The following is a 22,392-nucleotide window of genomic DNA, read 5'->3' on the forward strand; positions in this document are numbered from 1 at the left end:
TGTAAATGTTCCATCAACTCACCTTGTAGCTAGCTAAACTCTTGTATAAGATCTTTTCTTATACTTGATGTCTTTTCTTCCAAAAAAATCATTTTAATTCATTTTTCTGGCGCCAGAGGGAACCCCCTGGCTTTTCTTCCACAGATGGCTCCGGTAGCCAAGCCTTCAATATTTCCCAAAGACGCATGGTATTACCGGCACTGGCTTGACCAGTTTTTTTTTTTTTTGAACAAGGCTTGACCAGTTCAGCTAACATCACGAAACCAAAAGGGACACAGAATATGAGTTGCAATGTCCATCCATCAACCAAGATAAAATGGGAGCTAGTTTCTCACAACTCACACACAAGTAGTAGTACATGCTAACAGGTCCATGTCAGGACAGAGGCCAGGGATTCAGTACGACATTGAACAACCAAATGTCTAGCTAGATTAAGTCCCGCGCATGTCCGGAGCAAAAGCTCTATGCTAAGATGCATTCCATATGCAGAAGACCGATGAGCTCAGCTTCCTATGGAAAGCAGGAACGGTCTAGTCTGTCCTCACGTCGACACGATATGCCCGAGAGATCTTGCATCGGCAAGCAGTATAGCCTTCAGCACGGAAAGTCTGTCCTCTTTTTCAGCAGTGGATCGTTACCTTCTTAAGGTGTCTGGCTTCAAACGACATTCCCTTAGCTGTGTAAATCGGCTGCTTTTTAAGAGTATAACATGTCAACAAGAATTCATGTCTTCGCTAAGTAAATAGACAAGGACAAATGCTGAGTGTCGTCAACCACCTTGAGCTTCAGACCAAGAATCTAAAGCATAGGAGAGTGCTCGAAGAAGCAAGCTAAAGGAGCAGATTTGTTGGAAAAACACCATTCTCCAAGGGAGAGACTTGTCAGATTGATGAACATTGGGCACCTTGGAGTCATTCTTTCGAATGCAACCTTCACATATGTAAAACAAAATAAGCACAGGTTTTAACGAAATAAATATTTCAGACATGTATAGAGATTAAGAAGCAGACATACCTCTATTATTTCCAGAGTCATCAATGACTGGTGAAATCTCAGGAAAATCAGGTGTGTTGTCTGCCAACTGCAGATTTTCCAAAGATGGGCATTCGGTGCTGAGCTGATCAAAGAAACTTGTAAATAACATTAATGAGCTTTATACTTCACAGATTTGAAGATGCAAAGTTGATAACTGGAGGGTCTAAGTAAAAAGCTTGTCATCTTCTACTTTCAGTGAATTCAATCGATTTAACTTTATCACGCCTGATGGCATGATCGATCCAATAGTTGGCCGCATAAATGGCAAAAGAGAGAAGGCAGAGAGTGTCCAATGTAGCATTAGCTATACCCTGCTGCTCAAACAAACTTTCTGCAAACTTGCTGAACTTTAATCTGTCCATATCAAAGTGATAAATATCCATATCAAGGTATGGCGCTGAAGTCCATAATGGACAGCATGTTCAGGATATCATGCTTGTGCGTACAACCTTATATGCTGGCATAAAGGACATGATATGATAGTATGCTCTCATGAAGGATGGTAATCCTGTCATCACAGCAAGGCTGCTCTTCATTTCCTATAGGAGCTTGATCAATTAGACACGCATCACAAGTTTGCTATTAGCTGCATGAATGATGAGGCATGCGACTCCAGGAAACAAATTTCTTTCTGAAAATGCATTTGAAGGACCCAACGACAGCAAAATGTGAATGATGTAAGCAAGAACTAAAATCATGAAGGGACATACATGTTGCTATTGATTACCACTAGATAGCACCCCCTGAAGATTACTCTGTGCCTGAATGATTTGACCTACAAATTTGTTGCAGAAACATCACAGCTGAGAGTTCAAACATTTGATAAAAACAACGCAATCTATTGTACAGCTTATAATCATAATCAGCCTGAAAATAAAAACACACACCAGATCTTTTAGCTTGCAGTCTAAATAGATATGCTTTCAACAGCTCAAGGAAAAAGAACATTAAAAGAAATAAACCTTCCTCCCATTCTGTGAAATGCAATATCAGTATTCACAAGGTATGCAGAAAGCATACTAAATACCATGCTTTAGAAGACATAATGGAATGAAAGTTGACTGAAGAATGAGCTGTACTTGCAGCGAGTACTTCAAAATATTTTCGCAAATATGCAGAAGGCTTGTGTATCATTTCATTGCTAGATAGGGTCGATAAAGAAAAATCCGTGCACATGAATGCACACATGATTGCTCATCCAAGCGGTAGCACGCACACACTAAACCCCAGGGAGAACTCCGCACACCCCTTTCATCCCCAGTCTGCTCCATGTCTGCGCATCGTCGTTGATAGTCTGCACTAGATACTTTCCACTCTTAATAAATATGAACTAGGAGAGAGAAGAAGTCTAACAAGCTATAAATTAAAAATGACAGAGGAAGATTTGTTTTCACAAATCTAATTGTTTTTCTGATTATACCTGGCATTAGTTTGCATTAGGCCTGCCAGTATTTTTAGAAAATAAAACATCATAACAAAATAAATGTGGAAGAGCACAAACACGGGTATGAAAACATAAACCCTTCACAACACAAAAATCTTCTTCCAGTAGTATGATACCTCCCACCATATGATGTTTCTTTATTCAGAATATGGTAGTAAATAACCATAACACACAGAAATAGAAGTACCAGCTTTTTTTCGCTCAGAATATTTCTATATTTGACAAAGGCAAAAAGAACATTCTGTTTCCGCAAATAAGTCCTGAAAAGGCTACGCCTGCTATCAACATCATCGCAACATCCTGAAGAAGAATAAGCCACAGCTCCAATCAAAAGCAGTGATCAGTGAACATGTCCTCTGCTTGATCTTAAAGGACTTTACAAAAGGTGAATTATGTTCTCACCTTGAACAACACTAAAATTTTCCATCGATCCATCACATCCATATACATCTATGACACCCAGGAGCATGTAGAAACCAAAAATACAAATATGGCAATGCAAATTTGAAGCGTGAGCAGGATGATACACTAGCAAACAACTAGCAAATGGAACAGCCAGGGGGCGGGGAGAGACAGTTCTCATAGCGTTGACATGTGAGACTCACGAGTCTCTTTACTGATTTGGTACATCCAGTCATTGGCACCACCAGCACCTCCTCCAACAAAGACCACCTCCATGGTACCCAGGTTCAAACTATGGATTCCTTCAGGACAAGTGGTCCAAGAGAAGCTGCATGCGGATATTATGGGCTGCCTCAGGGGTTGGCATGTATGACATGTAGAGCAAGGTCGTATGACCACTCCAATGACACTTGTCAGCGAAAAGGAACAAAAGTTCATTATGAACCATTCACACTGCTTCACACTACTTTGTCACCTTTTCCCTTATAATGTGAAGGTTGCAAAGCTGGCTTCCCGAGCGTTATTTGGCGAGGTGGGTGGCAGTCCACTTCATTCTCCACTGGGCAGTAGACCCCACCCCACGTATTAGATATTGAGAAAAAAAAATGAAAACCTCCGTTTTTCCCACCCCCACTTAACTCTACTTATGTTTCTTCCCATTCTGATTACATTCCAGGGAAGGGAAGTATTTGTGTGTCGTTTGGTGTGACGTGGCATTTATGTCAAGCGTTTTGCCCACCACATTCCTTCTTAGAAGGTTTTGTGTGACATGGCGTCCATATCAAGCTAGGAACAACGGAAAGAAACAGAAATAGAGGGGTGGGGGTGGAAAATAGAGGTTTCCATTTTTTGCTCAATATCTAAGATGTGGGGTTTGCTGCCCTGAACGATGTAGGAAAGTTGACGATTTGCCAATCACCTCGCCAAATAACACTCGTGAAGCCAACTTTGGAACCTCCCCATTATAAGGAAAAAGGGCACGAACAAGTGTGGAACAGTGTGAACTGTACGTAATGTTTGTACTCTTCCGCTGAGAAATAACTGTCATTAGCGTGGCCATACAACCTTGCTACACATGTTATACATGCCGACCCTGAGCCAGCCCTTTATAGTCACATCCAGCTTCTCCTTTTGGTCCACCAGTCCGGAAGAAAGCCATAGTTCGAACCTGGTTGCCATGGAGGTGGTCTTTGATGGAGAAGTTACTGACGATGCCAATGACCGGAGCTCCCAAATCAGGAAAGAGATTCGCGAGTCTCACATCTCACCGTTGTGAGCACCGTCTCTCTTCTCCCCTTGGCCGTTGATTTGCTAGTTGTTTGGTGGTATATCATACTGCTCGCACTTCAAATTCTCATTGTTATGTCCGTAATTTTGGTTTCTGCATGCTACTGGGCTTGATAGATGTATGTGGGTGTGATGGATTGGTGGAAAATTTGGTATTGTCCAGATGAGAGCCTATTTCGCCTTTTGTGAAGTCCTTAAAATCAAGCAGAAGACATGTTCATTGACCACAATTTTTGATTGGCGCAGAACTCCAACAAGGTTCATGCAACGAGCTCAGGTATCTATACAGGCTCGGTCCCTCTATCATCAAGCAATACCTTCACTCATGCACAGCTAGACAGTGGTCAAGCTGCGGATCCAATGTCATCATTGATGTTCCACATGAAATAGGAAACAGTGGTATTACTGAGGTTAGGGCTGCCTGTGGCAGTCACCAATTAGTGCATAGTTAATTCCCTCCCACCCATGGTAATCCATATTATACTTGCCGTCCAGTCAGTTATATTCTTATGTAGTGAACTCTTGTGCCTTGCCCTAGTATTACATAAATACTCTACTGGATATCTGAGATTTCCCCGGATAAGGTGCAAAGCCCGATCATGTGATAAGTCACAGACTAGTAGCCAGAAGCACTCCTGTTTTAAGCTTTAACATACTTAACAGCATATCAAGATCCATAAAAAGTCAATGAAAGATTACAGAAATGGAATATACCTGGTTAACAGCTACTGCAAAAACAATACTCTCTGATCCGGCAGCAACATCCAGAAGATATTGCTAGCAACATCCAGTGCGATTTATCGGACTCATCTGGTGACAGTGCCAGCATCAGAGCCTCAGATCTGTGCGGATAATATTAAAAAGCAATGAGATATGTTATACATCTCGTGCACTTCCAAGTTCAAACAACAGCACTCCAAATAATGTGATAATATATGATGTGCGCCGAGTGAGCAGCCAGGAACATGTAGGGTGTGTGTGTGTGTAAGAAAAAAAAACCAATTCAAGTTGCATACATTTATAAGAAACGCTTAATGGAAATAAGACGATATATAGGTCAAACTAATAACTGAGTACAATCATATAAATCACTGTTTGGGTATCAAATCAACATGTATCCACGCAAAATGGTTTGCAGGTAGCCAACTTAATGTGTCAGGCTATATACTTTCCACTCTGAATAAATATGAACCTGGAGAGAGAAGAAGTCTAACAAGCTATAAATTAAAAATAACAGAGGAAGATTTGTTTTCAAGTTATAGCCTGTTAGTTTGTACTAGGCCTGCCAGTTAATGGTTTGACTATGGCGGAAGTCTGAACTGTCAGAATGGGCTAGTATTTTTAGAAAATAAAACGGCGACATAAGGAAATAAATGTCGAAAGAGCACAGATGCAGGTATGAAAACATAAACCCTTCACAACACAAAAATCTTCTTCCGGTAGTAGGATACCTCCCACCATATACTGTTTCTTCATTGAGAATATGGTAGTAAATAACCATAACACACAAAGAATAGAAGTAGCAGCTTTTCTTTGCTCAGAAAATTTCTATATTTGACAAAGGCAAAATAGAAACTCCGCCTATGTTGTCTCAGCATAGCCGTTCCCAAGCCCGGGTAAAGGAGGAGGGTTGTGATAGGCTTGTCAAGCCAACGTAAAAACTCAGCCACTCTTATGGAGATGAAACCCAAAAGATTTTCATTGGGGCGTAACCCTCTCATCGACGCGCCACATCAGAACCCGGGTGTGGTGTCAAATGGCCAAGGGCCGGGCCGTCACCCCCGCGGTGACGCGCTGTATCTTGATCTGGATACGGTGTCAAGTGAGCGAGGATCGGGTCGCCGCATCCTTAGGGGCGCGCTACATCGGCGCCCGGATGTATTTTCGTACACACATCTTTTGAATTCTTTAACAAAATTCGTTGATAGTCTGCACTAAATACTTTTGAGTTCGTTGATAGTCTGCACTAGATACTTTCCACTCTTAATATGAACTAGGAGAGAGAAGAAGTCTAACAAGCTATAAATTAAAAATGACAAGAGGAAGATTTGTTTTCACAAATCTAATTGTTTTTGTGATTATGCCTGGCTTTAGTTTGTATTAGGCCTGCCAGTATTTTTAGAAAATAAAACAGCGACAAAACGAAATAAATGTAGAAGAGCACAAACGCAGATATGAAAATATAAACCCTTCACAACACAAAAATCTTCTTCCAGTAGTATGATAGCATATGATGTTTCTTTATTCAGAATATGGTAGTAAATAACCATAACACACAGAAATAGAAGTACCAGCTTTTTTTCGCTCAGAATATTTCTATATTTGACAAAGGCAAAAAGAACATTCTGTTTCCGCAAATAAGTCCTGAAAAGGCTACGCCTGCTATCAACATCATCGCAACATCCTGAAGAAGAATAAGCCACAGCTCCAATCAAAAGCAGTGATCAGTGAACATGTCCTCTGCTTGATCTTAAAGGACTTCACAAAAGGTGAATTATGTTCTCACCTTGAACAACACTAAAATTTTCCATCGATCCATCACATCCATATACATCTATGACACCCAGGAGCATGTAGAAACCAAAAATACAAATATGGCAATGCAAATTTGAAGCGTGAGCAGGATGATACACTAGCAAACAACTAGCAAATGGAACAGCCAGGGGGCGGGGAGAGACAGTTCTCATAGCGTTGACATGTGAGACTCACGAGTCTCTTTACTGATTTGGTACATCCAGTCATTGGCACCACCAGCACCTCCTCCAACAAAGACCACCTCCATGGTACCCAGGTTCAAACTATGGATTCCTTCAGGACTAGTGGTCCAAGAGAAGCTGCATGCGGATATTATGGGCTGCCTCAGGGGTTGGCATGTATGACATGTAGAGCAAGGTCGTATGACCACTCCAATGACACTTGTCAGCGAAAAGGGACAAAAGTTCATTATGAACAATTCACACTGCTTCACACTACTTTGTCGCCTTTTCCCTTATAATGTGAAGGTTGCAAAGCTGGCTTCCCGAGCGTTATTTGGCGAGGTGGGTGGCAGTCCACTTCATTCTCCACTGGGCAGTAGACCCCACCCCACGTATTAGATATTGAGAAAAAAAATGAAAACCTCCGTTTTTCCCACCCCCACTTAACTCTACTTATGTTTCTTCCCGTTCTGATTACATTCCAGGGAAGGGAAGTATTTGTGTGTCGTTTGGTGTGACATGGCATTTATTTCAAGCGTTTTGCCCACCACATTCCTTCTTAGAAGGTTTTGTGTGACATGGCATCCATATCAAGCTAGGAACAACGGAAAGAAACAGAAATAGAGGGGTGGGGGTGGAAAATAGAGGTTTCCATTTTTTGCTCAATATCTAAGATGTGGGGTTTGCTGCCCTGAACGAGGTAGGAAAGTTGATGATTTGCCAATCACCTCGCCAAATAACACTCGTGAAGCCAACTTTGGAACCTCCCCATTATAAGGAAAAAGGGCACGAACAAGTGTGGAACAGTGTGAACTGTACGTAATGTTTGTACTCTTCCGCTGAGAAATAACTGTCATTAGCGTGGCCATACAACCTTGCTACACATGTTATACATGCCGACCCTGAGCCAGCCCTTTATAGTCACATCCAGCTTCTCCTTTTGGTCCACCAGTCCGGAAGAAAGCCATAGTTCGAACCTGGTTGCCATGGAGGTGGTCTTTGATGGAGAAGTTACTGACGATGCCAATGACCGGAGGTCCCAAATCAGGAAAGAGATTCACGAGTCTCGCATCTCAGCGTTGTGAGCACCATCTCTCTTCTCCCCTTGGCCGTTTGATTTGCTAGTTGTTTGGTGGTATATCATATTGCTCGCACTTCAAATTCTCATTGTTATGTCCGTAATTTTGGTTTCTGCATGCTACTGGGCTTGATAGATGTATGTTGGTGTGATGGATTGGTGGAAAATTTGGTATTGTCCAGATGAGAGCCTATTTCGCCTTTTGTGAAGTCCTTAAAATCAAGCAAAAGACATGTTCATTGACCACAATTTTTGATTGGCCCAGAACTCAAACAAGGTTCATGCAACGAGCTCAAGTATATATACAGGCTCGATCCCTCTATCATCAAGCAATACCTTCACTCATGCACGGCTAGACAGTGGTCAAGCTGCGGTTCCACATGAAATAGGAAACAGTGGTATTACCGAGGTGAGGGCTGCCTGTGGCAGTCATCAATTAGTGCACAGTTAATTCCCTCCCACCCATGGTAATCCACATTATACTTGCCAGACAGTTGTATTCTTATGTAGTGAACTCTTGTGCCTTGCCCTATTATTACATAAATACTCTACGGGATATCCGAGATTTCCCCGGATAAGGAGCAAAGCCTGATCATGTGATTTAAGTCACAGACTGGTAGCCAGAAGCACTCCTTTTTCAAGCTTTATCATACTTCACAGCATAGGATTGGAGTATCAGCAAAGAGCTAGCTATGGACAGGGGTGCGTGGAAGCTTGCAATCCACGTGCCAGAGCCATGAGTTGGTTGCAAGATCTTATGGGTTTCACCTCTAGCCTACCCCAACTTGTTTGGGACTAAAGGCTTTGTTGTTGTTGTTGTTGTTGTTGTTGTTGTTGTTGTTGTTGTTGTTGTTGTATACTTCACAGCATATCAAGATCCATAAAAAGTCAAATGAAAGATTACAGAAATGGAATATACCTGGTTAACAACTACTGCGAAAACAACTCTATCTTATCTGGCAGCAACATCCAGTGCAATTTCTCGGACTCATCTAGTGACAGTGCCAGCATCAGAGCCTCAGATATGTGCAGATAATATTAAAAGGCAATGAGATATGTGATACATCTCATGCACTTCCAAGTTCAAACAATAGCATTCCAAATAACGTGATAATATATGATGTGAGCCGAGTGAGCAGCCAGGAACATGTGGTGTGTGTGTGTGTAAGAAAAAAAAAACAATGGAAGTTGCATACATTTACAACAAACGCTTAATGGAAATAAGAAGATATATAGGTCAAACTAATAACTGAGTACAATCATATAAATCACTGTTTGGGTATCAAATCAACATGTTGTGTCCACACAAAATGGTTTGCAGGTAGCCAACTTGCGTCAGGCTATATACTTTCCACTCTGAATAAATACTCCCTCCGTCCGAAAATACTTGTCATCAAAATGGATAAAAAGGGATGTATCTAGAACTAAATTACGTCTAGATACATCCCCTTTTATTCATTTTGATGACAAGTATTTCCGGACGGAGGGAGTATGAACCTGGAGAGAGAAGTCTTAACAAGCTATAATTTAAAAATAAGAGGCAGATTTGTTTTCAAGTTATAGCCTGTTAGTTTGTACTAGGCCTGCCAGTTAATGGTTTGACTATGGTGGAAGTCTGAACTGTCAGAATGGGCTAGTATTTTTAGAAAATAAAATGGCGACAGAAGTCAAAAAATGTCGAAGAGCACAGACGCAGGTATGAAAACATAAACCCTTAACAACACAAAAATCTTCTTCCAGTAGTAGGATACCTCCGACCATATAATGTTTCTTCATTGAGAATATGATAGTAAATAACCATAACACACAAAAGAATAGACGTACCAGCTTTTTTTTTGGTCAAAAAATTTCTATATTTGACAAAGGCAAAATAGAACATGTCCTGAAAAGGATATGCCTGCTACCAACAGCACGCAAGATCGTGAATAATAATAAGCCACAGCTCCAATCAAAAGCTGTGATCAATGAACATGTCCTCTGCTTGATCTTAAAGGACTTCACAAAAGGTGAAATATGCTTTCATCTTGACAACACCAAATTTTTCCATCAAACCTATGACATCCACATACATCTATGTCGCCCAGGAGCATGTAGAAACCAAAATTACATATATAGCAATGCAAATTTGAAGTGCGGGCAGGATGATACACTAGCAAATGAAACGGCCAGGGGGGAGAAGATAGATAGTTCTCATAGCACTGACATGTGAGACTCACGAGTCTCTTTCCAGATTTAGGACATCCAATTGTTGGCACCGCCAGCACCTCCACCTCCATTGAAGACCACCTCCATGGCAACCAGGTTCAAACTATGGACTCCTCAAGGACTTGTGGTCCAAGAGAAGAAGTTGGATGTGAGTATTATGGGCTGGCTCAGGGGTCGGCATGTATGACATGTGGAGCAACATCATATGACCACGCTAATGCCACTTATTTGTCAGCAAGAAAGTACTAAAGTTCATTACGAACAGTTCACACTGCTTCACACTACTTTGTCGCCTTTTTCCTTATAATGTGGAGGTTGTAAAGCTGCTTCCCGAGCATTATTTGGCGAGGTGGGTGGCAGGTCGTCAACTTTTCCACTTCATTCTCCACTGGGCAGTAGACCCCACATATTACATATTGAGAGAAAAATGGAAATCTCCCTTTTTCCCACCGCCACCGCACACTATTGTTTCTTCCCGTTCTAATTACATTCTAGGGAAGGGAAGTATTTGTGCTGTGGTTTGGTGTGAAGTGGCATTTATGTCAAGTGTTTAGCCACCACATTCCCTGTTAGGTGGTTTTGTGACATGGCATCCATATCAAGCTAGGAACGACGGGAAGAAACATTAGTGGGTGGATTGGAAAACAGAGGTTTCCATTTTTTTTTCTCAATATCTAATGTGTGGAGTCTACTACCAAGTGGAGAATGATGTGGAGAAGTTCACGATTTGCCAGCCACCTCGCCAAATAACGTCATGAAGCCAGCTTTGGAACCTCTCATTATAAGGAAAAAGGCGACAAACTAGTGTTAAGCAGTGTGAACTGTTCATAATGAACTTTTGGACTTTTTCCCTAATAAATAAGGGGCATTGGCATGGCCATGTGACCTTGCTCCATATGCCATACATGCCGACCCCGAGCCAGCCCATAATACTCACATCCAGCTTATCCTTTTATTGGACCAGTCTAGAAGGAAACCATAGTTTGAACCTGGGTGCCATGGAGGTGGTGTTTGATGGAGCAGGAGGTGCTGGCAGTGCCAACGACTGGAGGTACCAAATCAGAAAAGAGATTCGCGAGTCTCACATCTCAGCGTTCTGAGCACCGTCTCTGTCATCCCCCCTGGTCGTTTGATTTGCTAGTTGTTTGTTAGTATATCATCGTGCTCACACTTGAAATTCACATTGCTATGTCCATAATTTTGGTCTGTGCATGCTACTGGTGTGATAGATGTATGTGTATGTGATGGATCGGTGGAAAATTTGGTGTTGCCAGGTGAGAGCATATTTCACCTTTTATGAAGTCCTTAAAGATCAAGCAGAAGGCATGTTCATTGATCACAGTTTTTCACTACAGTTGCGGCTTATTCTTCAAGATCTCGCGATGATGTTGATAGCAGGCGTAGCCTTTTCAGGACTTATTTGTGAACACAGAATGTTCTACTTTGCCTATGCCAACTATAGAAATATTTTTGAGAAAAAAACAGGTAGTAGTATTGGTACCATACTTGTGTTATGGTTATTTACTACCATATTTTGAATGAACAAACATTATATGGTGGTACGCGTTGCAACCCACATGTGACCATTGGATGTCAAGATGACACCGGAGACCTACGAAGGGCATGGTAGCTAGGAGGATGCCTGAGGCAGTGACCCTATACTATGATGGTCGTATGTGTGCTGAGTGTTGTCAATGTCACATGGTTCTAGGAGTGCATGTTTGTTCACCACAAATATTAGGTCAGTTGAATCCCGCTCCTAATCACGACTTCGGTTTCTCTCGCCGTTAACATAGGCGGTAATTGCGTTGTGGTGCTTTGTGAAGCATCTTTTGTGCTCCTTTGGGAGTATGTGATGGTCTTCCCGCCCTCCTTGGGTGGGTCATGCCGGATCTGGTTTGCTAGGTGGAGGGGGAGAAGGATTCAATGGGTGGAGGGGGCAAGAAGGATTCTGCGCTCCTTTGGGAGTATGTGATGGTCTTCCTGCCCTCCTTGGGTGGGTCATGCCGGATCTGGTTTGCTAGGTGGAGAGGGAGAAGGATTTGACGGGTGAAGGGGGCAAGAAGGATTCGGTGCGGCAGAGTGTTTTTTTAACAACATTCATTTAGTGCGTCGTTGGTGCGTTTGTTTTGTGGTTTCCATCACATTGACAACCGGTTGAGGGTTTGTGGCCTTTGTATCCGGTTTCCCCTAATTAACCGGGCAACTCTTTTCTTCCATATGGAATGCAGGAACCCACTGCCCGTGTCGAGTTGTTACTTGAAAAATAGCTAGCTTGACATGAAACTGAGGGACTACTCCTTGAACGGCTGTACAATCAACAACATATGTGCATGTGAGGATCAGATAACTGATCATACCCTTGTTACTCTCAAGTGGATATATCCCTGAGAGAGATAATACAAGACTCATTGCAATCAAACCTTCTAAATCTTATATGATAGAACGAATGACGGGAACAACAAATGCAGGGAGAGGAAAGGCAGAGAGGTGACCAAGTGAGTGAGTAAAGAAGCTAAGCAAACTTCCCAAATTACACTCCCATACTCCCATGGTGATGCAAGGCTCTTTAGAAGTCGTGTTGCAAGGAGTAATTAACTGGCTAGAAAGGCTTCATCAAGATCGTCTATTCACATATCAAACAAGTTGCGAAGCGAAAGCATTGAACATTTGGAGCTACAACTTAGTGGGCGACACAAAGAAGTTGGAAACGACATATAGCAATACAACTTAAACTTTAATAAAATGAGAAATATAGTTACCTTCTTCAAAACAAATAGAAAAGAGAGAACTTTGTGTGTGCCATTCAAACTTCACTAAGAAATTAAAAGACGGTGACATTCCCTAACTCTTATTACCGTGTAGGACATGGAGGTTCCGGTGTGTTCCATTCATTTTCTTTTTCTCCCATGTGACCTCTAACTCGTATTACTGTGCCTGGCATGGAAATGTTGTGTATTATACACAATGGCCTACTAAAACCATATACAGTGTACTAGAATGTTGTGTATGCCGCATGTAAATTTTGTGTGTGCCGGCTGAGCAGGTGAGCAATGCAACAACAAATAGATGCACAAAGAGTACACTGTTCTACATAGATGAGGGAATATCAGGTGTATGTATGCGTGCACATGCGCGCCTCCGGGCCAAATGGGAACAGCAAATAACATGGCGACCTTGCTCCACTATAATCCTTTTCGGAAAAAATTTATGGTCGATTGCAACCTAATACTCCCTCCATTCCATCAATGTCAATCAATTGTGGTGTCACTCAGGACCTTCACGGACCAAGGCCGCTAGGCTGAGAATGCCTTATCGCCATCGGATCATGGTAGGCATGCCATAGGGTGTATCCGGGACAAAACCAAGTCTGCCTAGAGAACAAGAACGAGCAGTCTGACATGATGTGTTGCATCATTTCCGGTAGCATACATGCCAGCTAGTGCAGCAATCTAGTAGCAGTTTTGGCACGCAAGCAAGGTGAAGAATTTGATGGGCTAGGCGTCCATGACTTCTCAGTAAGCTTCCGATGCTGGGCCCAGAACGAGCCTTGGTACAGGGCTGAGTTGCTAGTCGTGTTATCGTGTATCAACAAACACTAAAGGAGGTAGTCTGGCTCGCCATGCAGCTGAAAGTCACGGAGGGCGAGCTTGACACTTTGAACTGTCTTTTTTTTTGGAAGACTTTGAACTCTGTCAATTGTACCGAGTGCTATCGAAGTTAGCTCTTCAGTCTTCAGTACCAGAAAAGTCGGCATGGTTAAAATCATTCTCGTGAAAGGAACAAGGAGTGATTGATGTCAAAATCCTTTCATAAGCTCCCCACAGGCAGCAGCAGTTGCCGGCGATTTATAGTTAACTTTTGTAAATGTGTTGGGTCCAGAACTCAAACAAGGTTCATGCAACGAGCTCAGGTTCATGCAACGAGCTCATGTTTACAGTTAACTTTTGTAAATGTGTTGGGTCCAGAACTCAAACAAGGTTCATGCAACGAGCTCAGGTATACAGGCTCGGTCCCTCTATCATCAAGCAATACCTTCACTCATGCATGGCTAGATAGTGGTCAAGCTGTAGATCCAATGTCATCGTTGATGTTCTACATGAAATAGGAAGCAGTGGTATTACTGAGGTGAGGGCTGCCTGTGGTAGTCACCAATTAGTGCATGGTTAATTCCCTCCCACCCATGGTAATCCACATTATACTTGCTGTCCAGTCATTTATATTCTTATGTAGTGAACTCTTGTGCCTTGCCCTATTATTACACAAATACTCTACTTGATATCCGAGATTTCCCCGGATAAAGTGCGAGGCCCAGATCATGTGATAAGTCACATACTAGTAGCCAGAAGCACTCCTGTTTTAAGCTTTAACATACTTAACAGCATATCAAGATCCATAAAAAGTAAATTAGAGATTACAGAAATGGAATATACCTGGTTAACAGCTACTGCGAAAGCAATACTCTCTGATCTGGCAGCAACATCCAGAAGATATTGCTAGCAACATCCAGTGCGATTTCTCAGACTCATCTGGTGAAAGTGCTAGCATCAGAGCCTCAGATCTGTGCAGATAATATTAAAAAGTAATGAGATATGTGATACATCTCGTGCACTTCCAAGTTCAAACAATAGCAGTCCAAATAATGTGATAATATATGATGTGCGCCGAGTGAGCGGCCAGGAACATGTAGGTTGTGTGTGTGTAAGAAAAAAAACCAATGCAAGTTGCATACATTTACACCAAACGCTTAATGGAAATAAGAAGATATATAGGTCAAACTAATAGCTGAGTACAATCATATAAATCACTGTTTGGATATCAAATCAACATGTTGTATTCACACAAAATGGTTTGCAGGTAGCCAACTTAATGTGTCAGGCTATATACTTTTCACTCTGAGAACCTGGAGAGAGAGAAGACCAACAAGCTATAAATTAAAAATAAAAGAGGAAGATTTATTTTTACGTTATAGCCTGTTAGTTTGTAGTAGGCCTGCCAGTTAATGGTTTGACTATGGCGGAAGACTGAACTGTCAGAATGGGCTAGTATTTGTAGTATGTATGCGTGCACGTGCATGCACACACACAAATCTCAAGCCTCCGGACCAAATGGGAACAGCAAATAGCATGGATGGAAGAGGTACGTAATTGTATACACGAACTACAAACGCAACCAAATATCGGTGGAAGCTTCGTGGCCTTTGTATCTGGTTTAACTGGGCAACTCTTTTTCCATATGGAGATGCAGGAAGCCCCTGGCCCTGTCGAGTTGGTACTTGAAAAATAGCTAGCTTGACATGAAACTGAGGGACTACTTGATCAGCTCTACAATCAACACCATATGCACCTGGTTAAAATCATAGCTTGACATTAAACTGAGGGACTACTTGCCGCAGAGTTCCATCACCCACTATCTGCACAACCTCCCCCCTTCTCCTCGCTATCTGCTCTTCCCCCTTCCCCGTCTCCTTCGGCTACCTGCGCAAGTACGCCACCGAGGCCGTTGATGCCCCAACGTCTCTCCTATCTCCTCTCTTTCCTTCTACAGCAGGCCCACCGCCCACCACCACCACATTCCCCTCGTCATTCCCGTCCCCCCCCAACGGCGACTTCTAGAAGTATGCCGCCGCCTGCGATCTGCTCAACTCTGAGGCCATGACGCCACCTACTGCTATTTCCCCTTCCCGGCCGACGCGCTCCACCCCCTATTCTGGTGTGATAGTTGATGTGGAGGTGCTACTGCCTTTCCTTGCCAAAACTTATCCTGCCCAGCCCTTGGCGCCTCCCGAATTCACTATTTTCTGCCACCAAGTCCGTGCCTTTTTGGAACCGTCCAGAAACCAGGTGGGTATGCAGATGGGACTCATACTGCCCGAACTAAGCCCAAGAAGCCATACACTGGTCACACTCTCACACATTGAGATCAAACAGAGTGTGAGGAGGTAGGATTCGCTGCCCTTCTCGTTTTGATCTGCTCGTCAAGGACCAAGGTATGGTGGTCTGACGAAGATTAAAATCTCATATATCTGACTATCTCTCAACAACTCTTGTTTCATTTCTGTCGGGCAATCCTTACTTGTGCAAATGCAGAGATTAAAGCATTAGTGGTAACATAGAGAACTGTCTCCTATGCCCAAGTCACCACTTCTTGTGAAATAAAACTTTAAGTATTAAAAGGAATCCCAAGCGTTGAATAAAACTTTTAGATTTATAAGTGCAGCATGCTTCATACTTCATCATTCTGGACATTTTTGCTGTGAATGTATTTTGTTTTCCCACCACCGGCTGCAAGTTATGAATCGTATATGGGTCCTGCTTGTTATGATAGGCTCTTGTGAAATGCTGTGAAATTTTGATTCTGTTTGGGTTTGTACTTTTTGGCTACCACACCTATGCATATCACTTGTTTTATCCGTATTGCTTACCAGATGATGATAAGATTTATCATGTGGAATTTCAGATCTGAGTCGCAACTCATTTAGTGGTATGCTCACGTCGTTAAGTGCTTGGAGCAAGGAGAAAGCTCGAAAGGTAAATCATTAGTCGAAACCGTGTGCCTATAAAATCTATATGTGTCTTTGAATTGTTTTTTCAGTAGTTGCCTTTGTTACTCTTTCTGTTCAGATAAAAACAGATGATGCCTACAACAGGTCGTTTTGTCATCAGCACCTCTCCTTTGCTTGGTAGCTCCAGTCCAATTTTTCAGGCTGCACCCTGGATATTTATTTCCATGCTGTCTGTTATCGACATTTTTTTTTGCAGAAACCTGGTTGATGTAAGAAGTTACAAGTATGTGAACTCATCCCTTCTATATACATATGTTTCAAAATCATTTTTTACTTGACATTTGGTTTTTTTGCTCTGTACAATGTTCTGCAACTGTTGTCCATTGTTTTTTTCCTTTGCCTAATTATACTACAGACCTCTACATGCTCCTTGTTTTGCCGGTCTAAATATACAGGAGACTATATATATGATGTATTGATTGTCCGATGTACTTTTAGGTGAGAAGATTAAGTACTGGTTGTCTGATGTTCTTTTAGGTGAGAACATAGATGAGCTTAACTATTCAGTCAAACACTTGTACTTCAATCTTGTTTCTTTGTTCTGGAAGCATTTATAAGTGTGTGCTCAGGCTATATAATATGTTTGTCATTTGGATATATTAATTGCTGCCATTTACCTTCACATTTAAGTCTGGTTTGCCTAATATACTAGCACAAAGTGAGCTGAATCCTTGGATAAAAGGTAACATAATAGCTTGTTTTGCTTTCTAGAGCTGTTCCAAGGAAAGCAACAGTTCCGTTGAAGTAGTTACTCTAAGGCTGTACATGATAATATGTACTGAAAATCGATGGCCGTGCCAGTGATTTGGGAGATTTGGCGTGAGCGCAATCGCCGCATTTTTCACAAATTAGAGTTGTTAGCTTGCCATTGATGAAGCCAATGTTGGAAGAATACCGGCACACGACACATCATTCAGTAATAGTAATCTAGCTTGGTGGTCCTCGGGGATTCTGTGTTTTTCTCCTCTGCCTTTCCGGTGTTTTGTACATTGTTCACTCATGTCAATAAAATCAAAGTTGTCTGGTGCAATTGCCAAATGTTTATGGATAGATTTTCTATTTGTCACATTTTCTGTGTCCCCTCAATATGAGAGAGCAATGAGAAAACTGTGACAAGTCTTCTGCAAGTTGAAAATGTGGAAGAAAATGTTTGGCTTGGACAAGGGGGTTTATTAGTTGGAAACCATGTGTTTGATTTTGCTCAATGTGTACCTATCAATGATATAACATCACTTTGATCAAGATCTTGGTACATCTTTTATTGTTCACTAGGCTGCTGACCCTTGAGTAAACAATGTTCCACGAGATCTCTTGTAATTCCGTGGCGCAGCACGGGCATCTTACTAGTTACTTGCTAATACGTATCTCACTAGAGAACTTAAATCAAAACTGTGGACGTGGTCTCACCTAGTAGTGCCAGGAGAGCGACTCCGCAGTGTGGCCCTCGTGCTGGCCGGCGGCGAAGCGGCCGCCTCTGCCGAAACTTGTATGATTGGCCTTCCTGTGCATCCATCTCCCTGTCCAAGTGTCCAGGTCGCCAGCACGGTTGCTGAGGGACATGGACTGACGGACGGCGCCATCGCTAGCGCATCTGGATCTCCTCACCGGCCCACTCCTCCCGTTTCTACCCCGCCCGACAGAGGCACGGCGGCCGGGCGTCGAGGGTGCGGGGAGGGGAGGGGGGAGAGCTGTTCGTTGGATTGGTGGGCACGGTCGTCGTCGCCGACTTCAGAGACGCGGCGCCGCAGGAGACCGCGGGAGTAGGACGCAAACGCCAGCGCGAGAGAGGGGAGAAACTAAACTGGGCGGTACAAGCGGCGTGGTGACGACGGCTGGAGGAGTGGCGGCGGCCGGCGGCGGGGGTTGGTTGGTGAAGGGGAGGGAGGAAACACAAAATCAAACCCTCGATACAGGGACCCTTCGAAGAATTGGGAATTTGTACGCTACAATAACCCTAGAACTGGATACCGATTCACTCCACAGAAGAGAGCTTATAGTGACATATAAACAGTACTTCCTCCGTCTCATAATATAAGCGTTCTTATATTTTGGGACAGAGGGAATACTAATCAGTGATCTAAGAAAATACGCCTAGTAATCAGTGATCTAAAAAACAGTAATCAGTGGACTGGTGAACCACTATTACGACAAGTTAATCCTCGTGCTTAGGCAACTCAGCACACAAGCCGCAGATCCACGTCCAAGCTTTCCGACCGTCCGATCTTTATAACCTGGCTCAAGCGGTATGCTTAAGATAACTGAATAAATCGACAGTACGCTTCACAAAATTGAATAATTTGTCAGCTGCAACTGAGCCTTTAGTACATGACAGTCGGAACAGAATCTTTGGGCGCGAACAAGATCTCTAACGTAAAGCCAATTACTGATGAAGGGCGTAGTACGACCAGCACCGTTCATCTAGCATCCGATGATGCGCATTGTAAACTACAGCCAGCAATTGAATCAAGCGAGCCCAATTAGTCCACAAACAACGATGTAACTCAGTCCAGCGTGATGGTAGAGGAAAAAGGCGCGAGAACAGAAAAAAGGACGTGCAAGCAGGCAGAACGGCGCGAGATCACGATGGAAAAGGCTGCCTTCCCTTCGCTGAAGATAACTATCGCCATCGGGAAGAGCTGCCCTCATCTTTGATTTTGTGCGTATGTCTCAGTATTTTGTCTTCCTCTTTGTTGTCTTCCTCATGAAGGGTTCATACAATTAGATCAATCTTTCAAGCTTTCCCTTTTTGTCATGAAAGAAATTGATGGTTGAAATTTGATGTACAACCGATGCCATACCATCAGAAAAGGCAGCCTTGGTGAGGGAATCAATCTTGGAGGTGACGAGTTGCCTGCTCTTCAATGTTATTCCTACGTCTCTATATTTTGTCCTTCTATTGCAGTCTTCTTAATGAAGGACCACTAAAATTAATTGATTTTCCATCATCAGATTGCTTTGAACTCGATCAAATTGTCTCTTTTGTCATGAAAGAAACTGCCGATTGAAATATATTTTATATAACTGAGATGGAAGAACAGGCTGACAGAGAAAATGCTAGCACAGGGCGCCTTGATTCCAATATGTAAGTATTACAAAATCATTTTCTTACTTGTATGCCATCAGATAGATTTTAGTTATCCCAACTATTACTACTTTCAGTATTCTTGGTTCTAATGTTTTCGGTATTATTGTTACTTCTTGTGTGCCATCTTTTTTTCAGTATTATTGGTACTAATATCTTCTCTACATTGTTCATGTCCACTGCTTATGTTATTTTTTCTATTGTAGAACTATACTGTTTGGTTTGGTACCTCATGTCGGCATGGAATTTAATAATTCGGATGAGGCTTGGGCATTTTGGCTTAGCTATAGCGGACAGGAGGGTTTTGAGGTACAAAGACGAAAGATCATCCAATGGCAAGATTACATCATGTAGATTTGTTTGTGCAAATGAGGGACTTCAATCGCAAGACAAAAGGGATCATTTAACCAAGTATCCTCGTGTTGAAACTAGAACTAAATGTCTAGTCTACATATACCTGCCGGTTGGACAGAAAGAAGGAAAATCTGCAAGTGTCTGAGTTGGTTTTGGAACACAATCACACACTACACCTGCCGGAGACCTTACATTTGATGGTGTCACAAAGGAAAATTCCAGAGCTACAAGCTTTTGAAATTGAAATAATGGATGATGCGCGATTGGACCAAAAGCTGCACATGAGTTGGCTAGTCGCCAGGTTGACGGACCTTTGACGGTCCTCTCAATCTTAGCTACACCCTTCGTGATCGAAGAACTATTTGCGGACGAAGAGAGAACAAGAGATGACATATGGCCAAGCAGGTAGCATGCTCAGTATTTTCAAGACAAAATTGCGGAAAACCCATCATTTCAATATGCATTGCGAATGGATTGTGAGGAACAAATAGCAAAATATTTTGGGCTAATGCTAGAATGATCATGGACTATGCACATTTTGGTGATGTTGTTAGTTTTGATACCACTTTTGGAACAAACAAGGAGAGTAGGCCTTTTGGTGTATTTGTCGGATTCAATATTTTAGAGAAACTGTAGTTTTTGGTGTTGCTCTTATGTATGATGAAAGATTTGAATCCTTCCAGTGGTTGTTTGAAACCTTTCTAAAAGCTCATAACGGAAAGCATCCTAAAACATTCTATACGGATCAAGATTCTGCAATGGGAAAGGCGGTTGGAGAAGTGTTTGCAGAAACAAGGCATGGATTATGCACATTTCATATCATGCAAAATATTGTCAAGCATCTACATGAAAGAGGAGAATGAAGAAAATAATGAAGGGGAAAAAGATAAGAAAAAGAAGAAGAAAGAAGAACCAAGTATTCTAGCAAATTTTAGTGCGTGCATGTTTGAGTACGAAGGCATGACAGAATTTGAACAAAATTTTGATCTCATCGGGAAAAAGGTGAGCAAGAAAACTTGGTTGGATAGCATATATAAGTTAAAAGAAAAATGGGCTGAATGTTATATGAAAGATGCCTTCACATTAGGAATGAGAAGTACACAATTGAGTGAGAGTCTAAACAATGACTTGAAAATCCATTTCAAATCGGATTTTGATATCATCTGGTTCTTTAAGCATTTTGAAAGAGTGGTGCAAGGAAAAAGGAACAATGAACTGAATTCAGAATTTGAATCAAGGAAAAAGTTGCCTAAAATATGTATGAAGAGACCACCACCTATATTGGTGCATGCTAGCAAGGTGTATACACCTGGTATATTTGAAGCTTTTCAAGGTGAATATGAAAGATCCTTAGCAGTGTGTACCAAGGCATTGGATAGTTGTAATGAATATCTAGTAGGAGATTTTACCCTTGAGGAGGAGCATAAAGTTATTGGTGATCCTTTGAAGCAAACAGTTGAGTGCAGCTGCCGGCAATTTGATAGAATCGGGATATTGTATGGACATCCTCTTAAAGTTCTTGACCTGATGAGTATCAAGTCAGTACCGCCACATTATGTGTTAAAGCGGTGGACACGGGAAGCACGGAGTGGAACTCTACAAGATAACGAGGGAAGAAATATAATCAAAAATCCAAATATGGATGCCTTGCTTATCTACAAATATGTATCCCTCAAATTTCAAAAATTGGCACATCGAGCAGCCAACTTTCGAGAATGCATTGTGCTAGTAGACAACACACTTGACATTCTTGGCAAGCAAATTGAAGACAATGTCAATGAATATACAAGCACATATGGGTATCCATGTACAATTCCCACAAATGCCAACCCACCAAATGACATGTTGACTAATGCACGCCTGAAGAAAAAGGAGGTCCAAACTAAAGGTCAAAATGAAAAAAAATTGGCTTCATAAGTTGCACAAGGCTAGGAAAAGGAGAGAAAATGGAACTACATTACAGTTTGGGAAGAGGTATGTTCCTAAAGAATAATAGCGCTTTAAATTTTATCATTATGTTAATTAATTCTCATGGCCCTCAAATTTCCTTTCATTAGAAGATACAAGAGGTGGATGAAGTGGCACATAGTGGTGGTGCACAAGCTGCAGATGACAGAGTTTATAAGGACAATGGGACCAATCTTAGCTTCACTCAGTTGTTGACGGTATAATCTTGCTCATATAGTTCAAAAATCTAGAGATGACAAAATCTTGCTCATATGGTAATCTTACCTTTTTTATTTA

General features: G+C 42.1%; 1 protein-coding gene and 1 pseudogene across 23 annotated transcripts; one reads left to right on the forward strand and one right to left on the reverse strand.

The window, feature by feature from the left end:
• Positions 1–282: 282 nt before the first annotated feature.
• On the reverse strand, positions 283–18,712 carry LOC125525527 (uncharacterized). 23 transcript variants are annotated; one of them, XR_007291341.2, is made up of 8 exons: positions 18,120–18,711; positions 14,581–14,708; positions 4,883–5,010; positions 2,115–2,329; positions 1,746–1,810; positions 1,015–1,574; positions 778–930; positions 283–689 (listed from the first exon to the last, which is right to left on the reverse strand). XR_007291341.2 is itself a non-coding variant. In XM_087536932.1 (7 exons), the coding sequence occupies exons 3-7, from the start codon at positions 13,036–13,038 to the stop codon at positions 673–675; spliced, it is 366 nt and encodes a 121-aa protein (XP_087393058.1). In that variant the 5' UTR covers positions 13,039–13,084; positions 14,581–14,708; positions 18,120–18,703; the 3' UTR covers positions 283–672. The 23 variants fall into 23 exon arrangements, 2 of the variants coding, with proteins under 2 accessions (XP_087393058.1, XP_087393057.1); XR_015611657.1 differs by having other exon boundaries at positions 1,015–1,112; positions 18,120–18,707; XR_007291343.2 differs by having other exon boundaries at positions 1,015–1,117; positions 18,120–18,707.
• A 1,822-nt stretch (positions 18,713–20,534) lies between these two features.
• On the forward strand, positions 20,535–22,065 carry LOC147960609 (protein FAR1-RELATED SEQUENCE 5-like; annotated as a pseudogene).
• The last annotated feature ends 327 nt before the right edge of the window (positions 22,066–22,392 follow it).

The sequence above is a fragment of the Triticum urartu genome, chromosome 7A (genome assembly GCF_056163025.1).
Source record: "Triticum urartu cultivar PI428250 chromosome 7A, HENAU_Tu73, whole genome shotgun sequence".
Classification (NCBI taxonomy): Eukaryota; Viridiplantae; Streptophyta; class Magnoliopsida; order Poales; family Poaceae; genus Triticum; species Triticum urartu.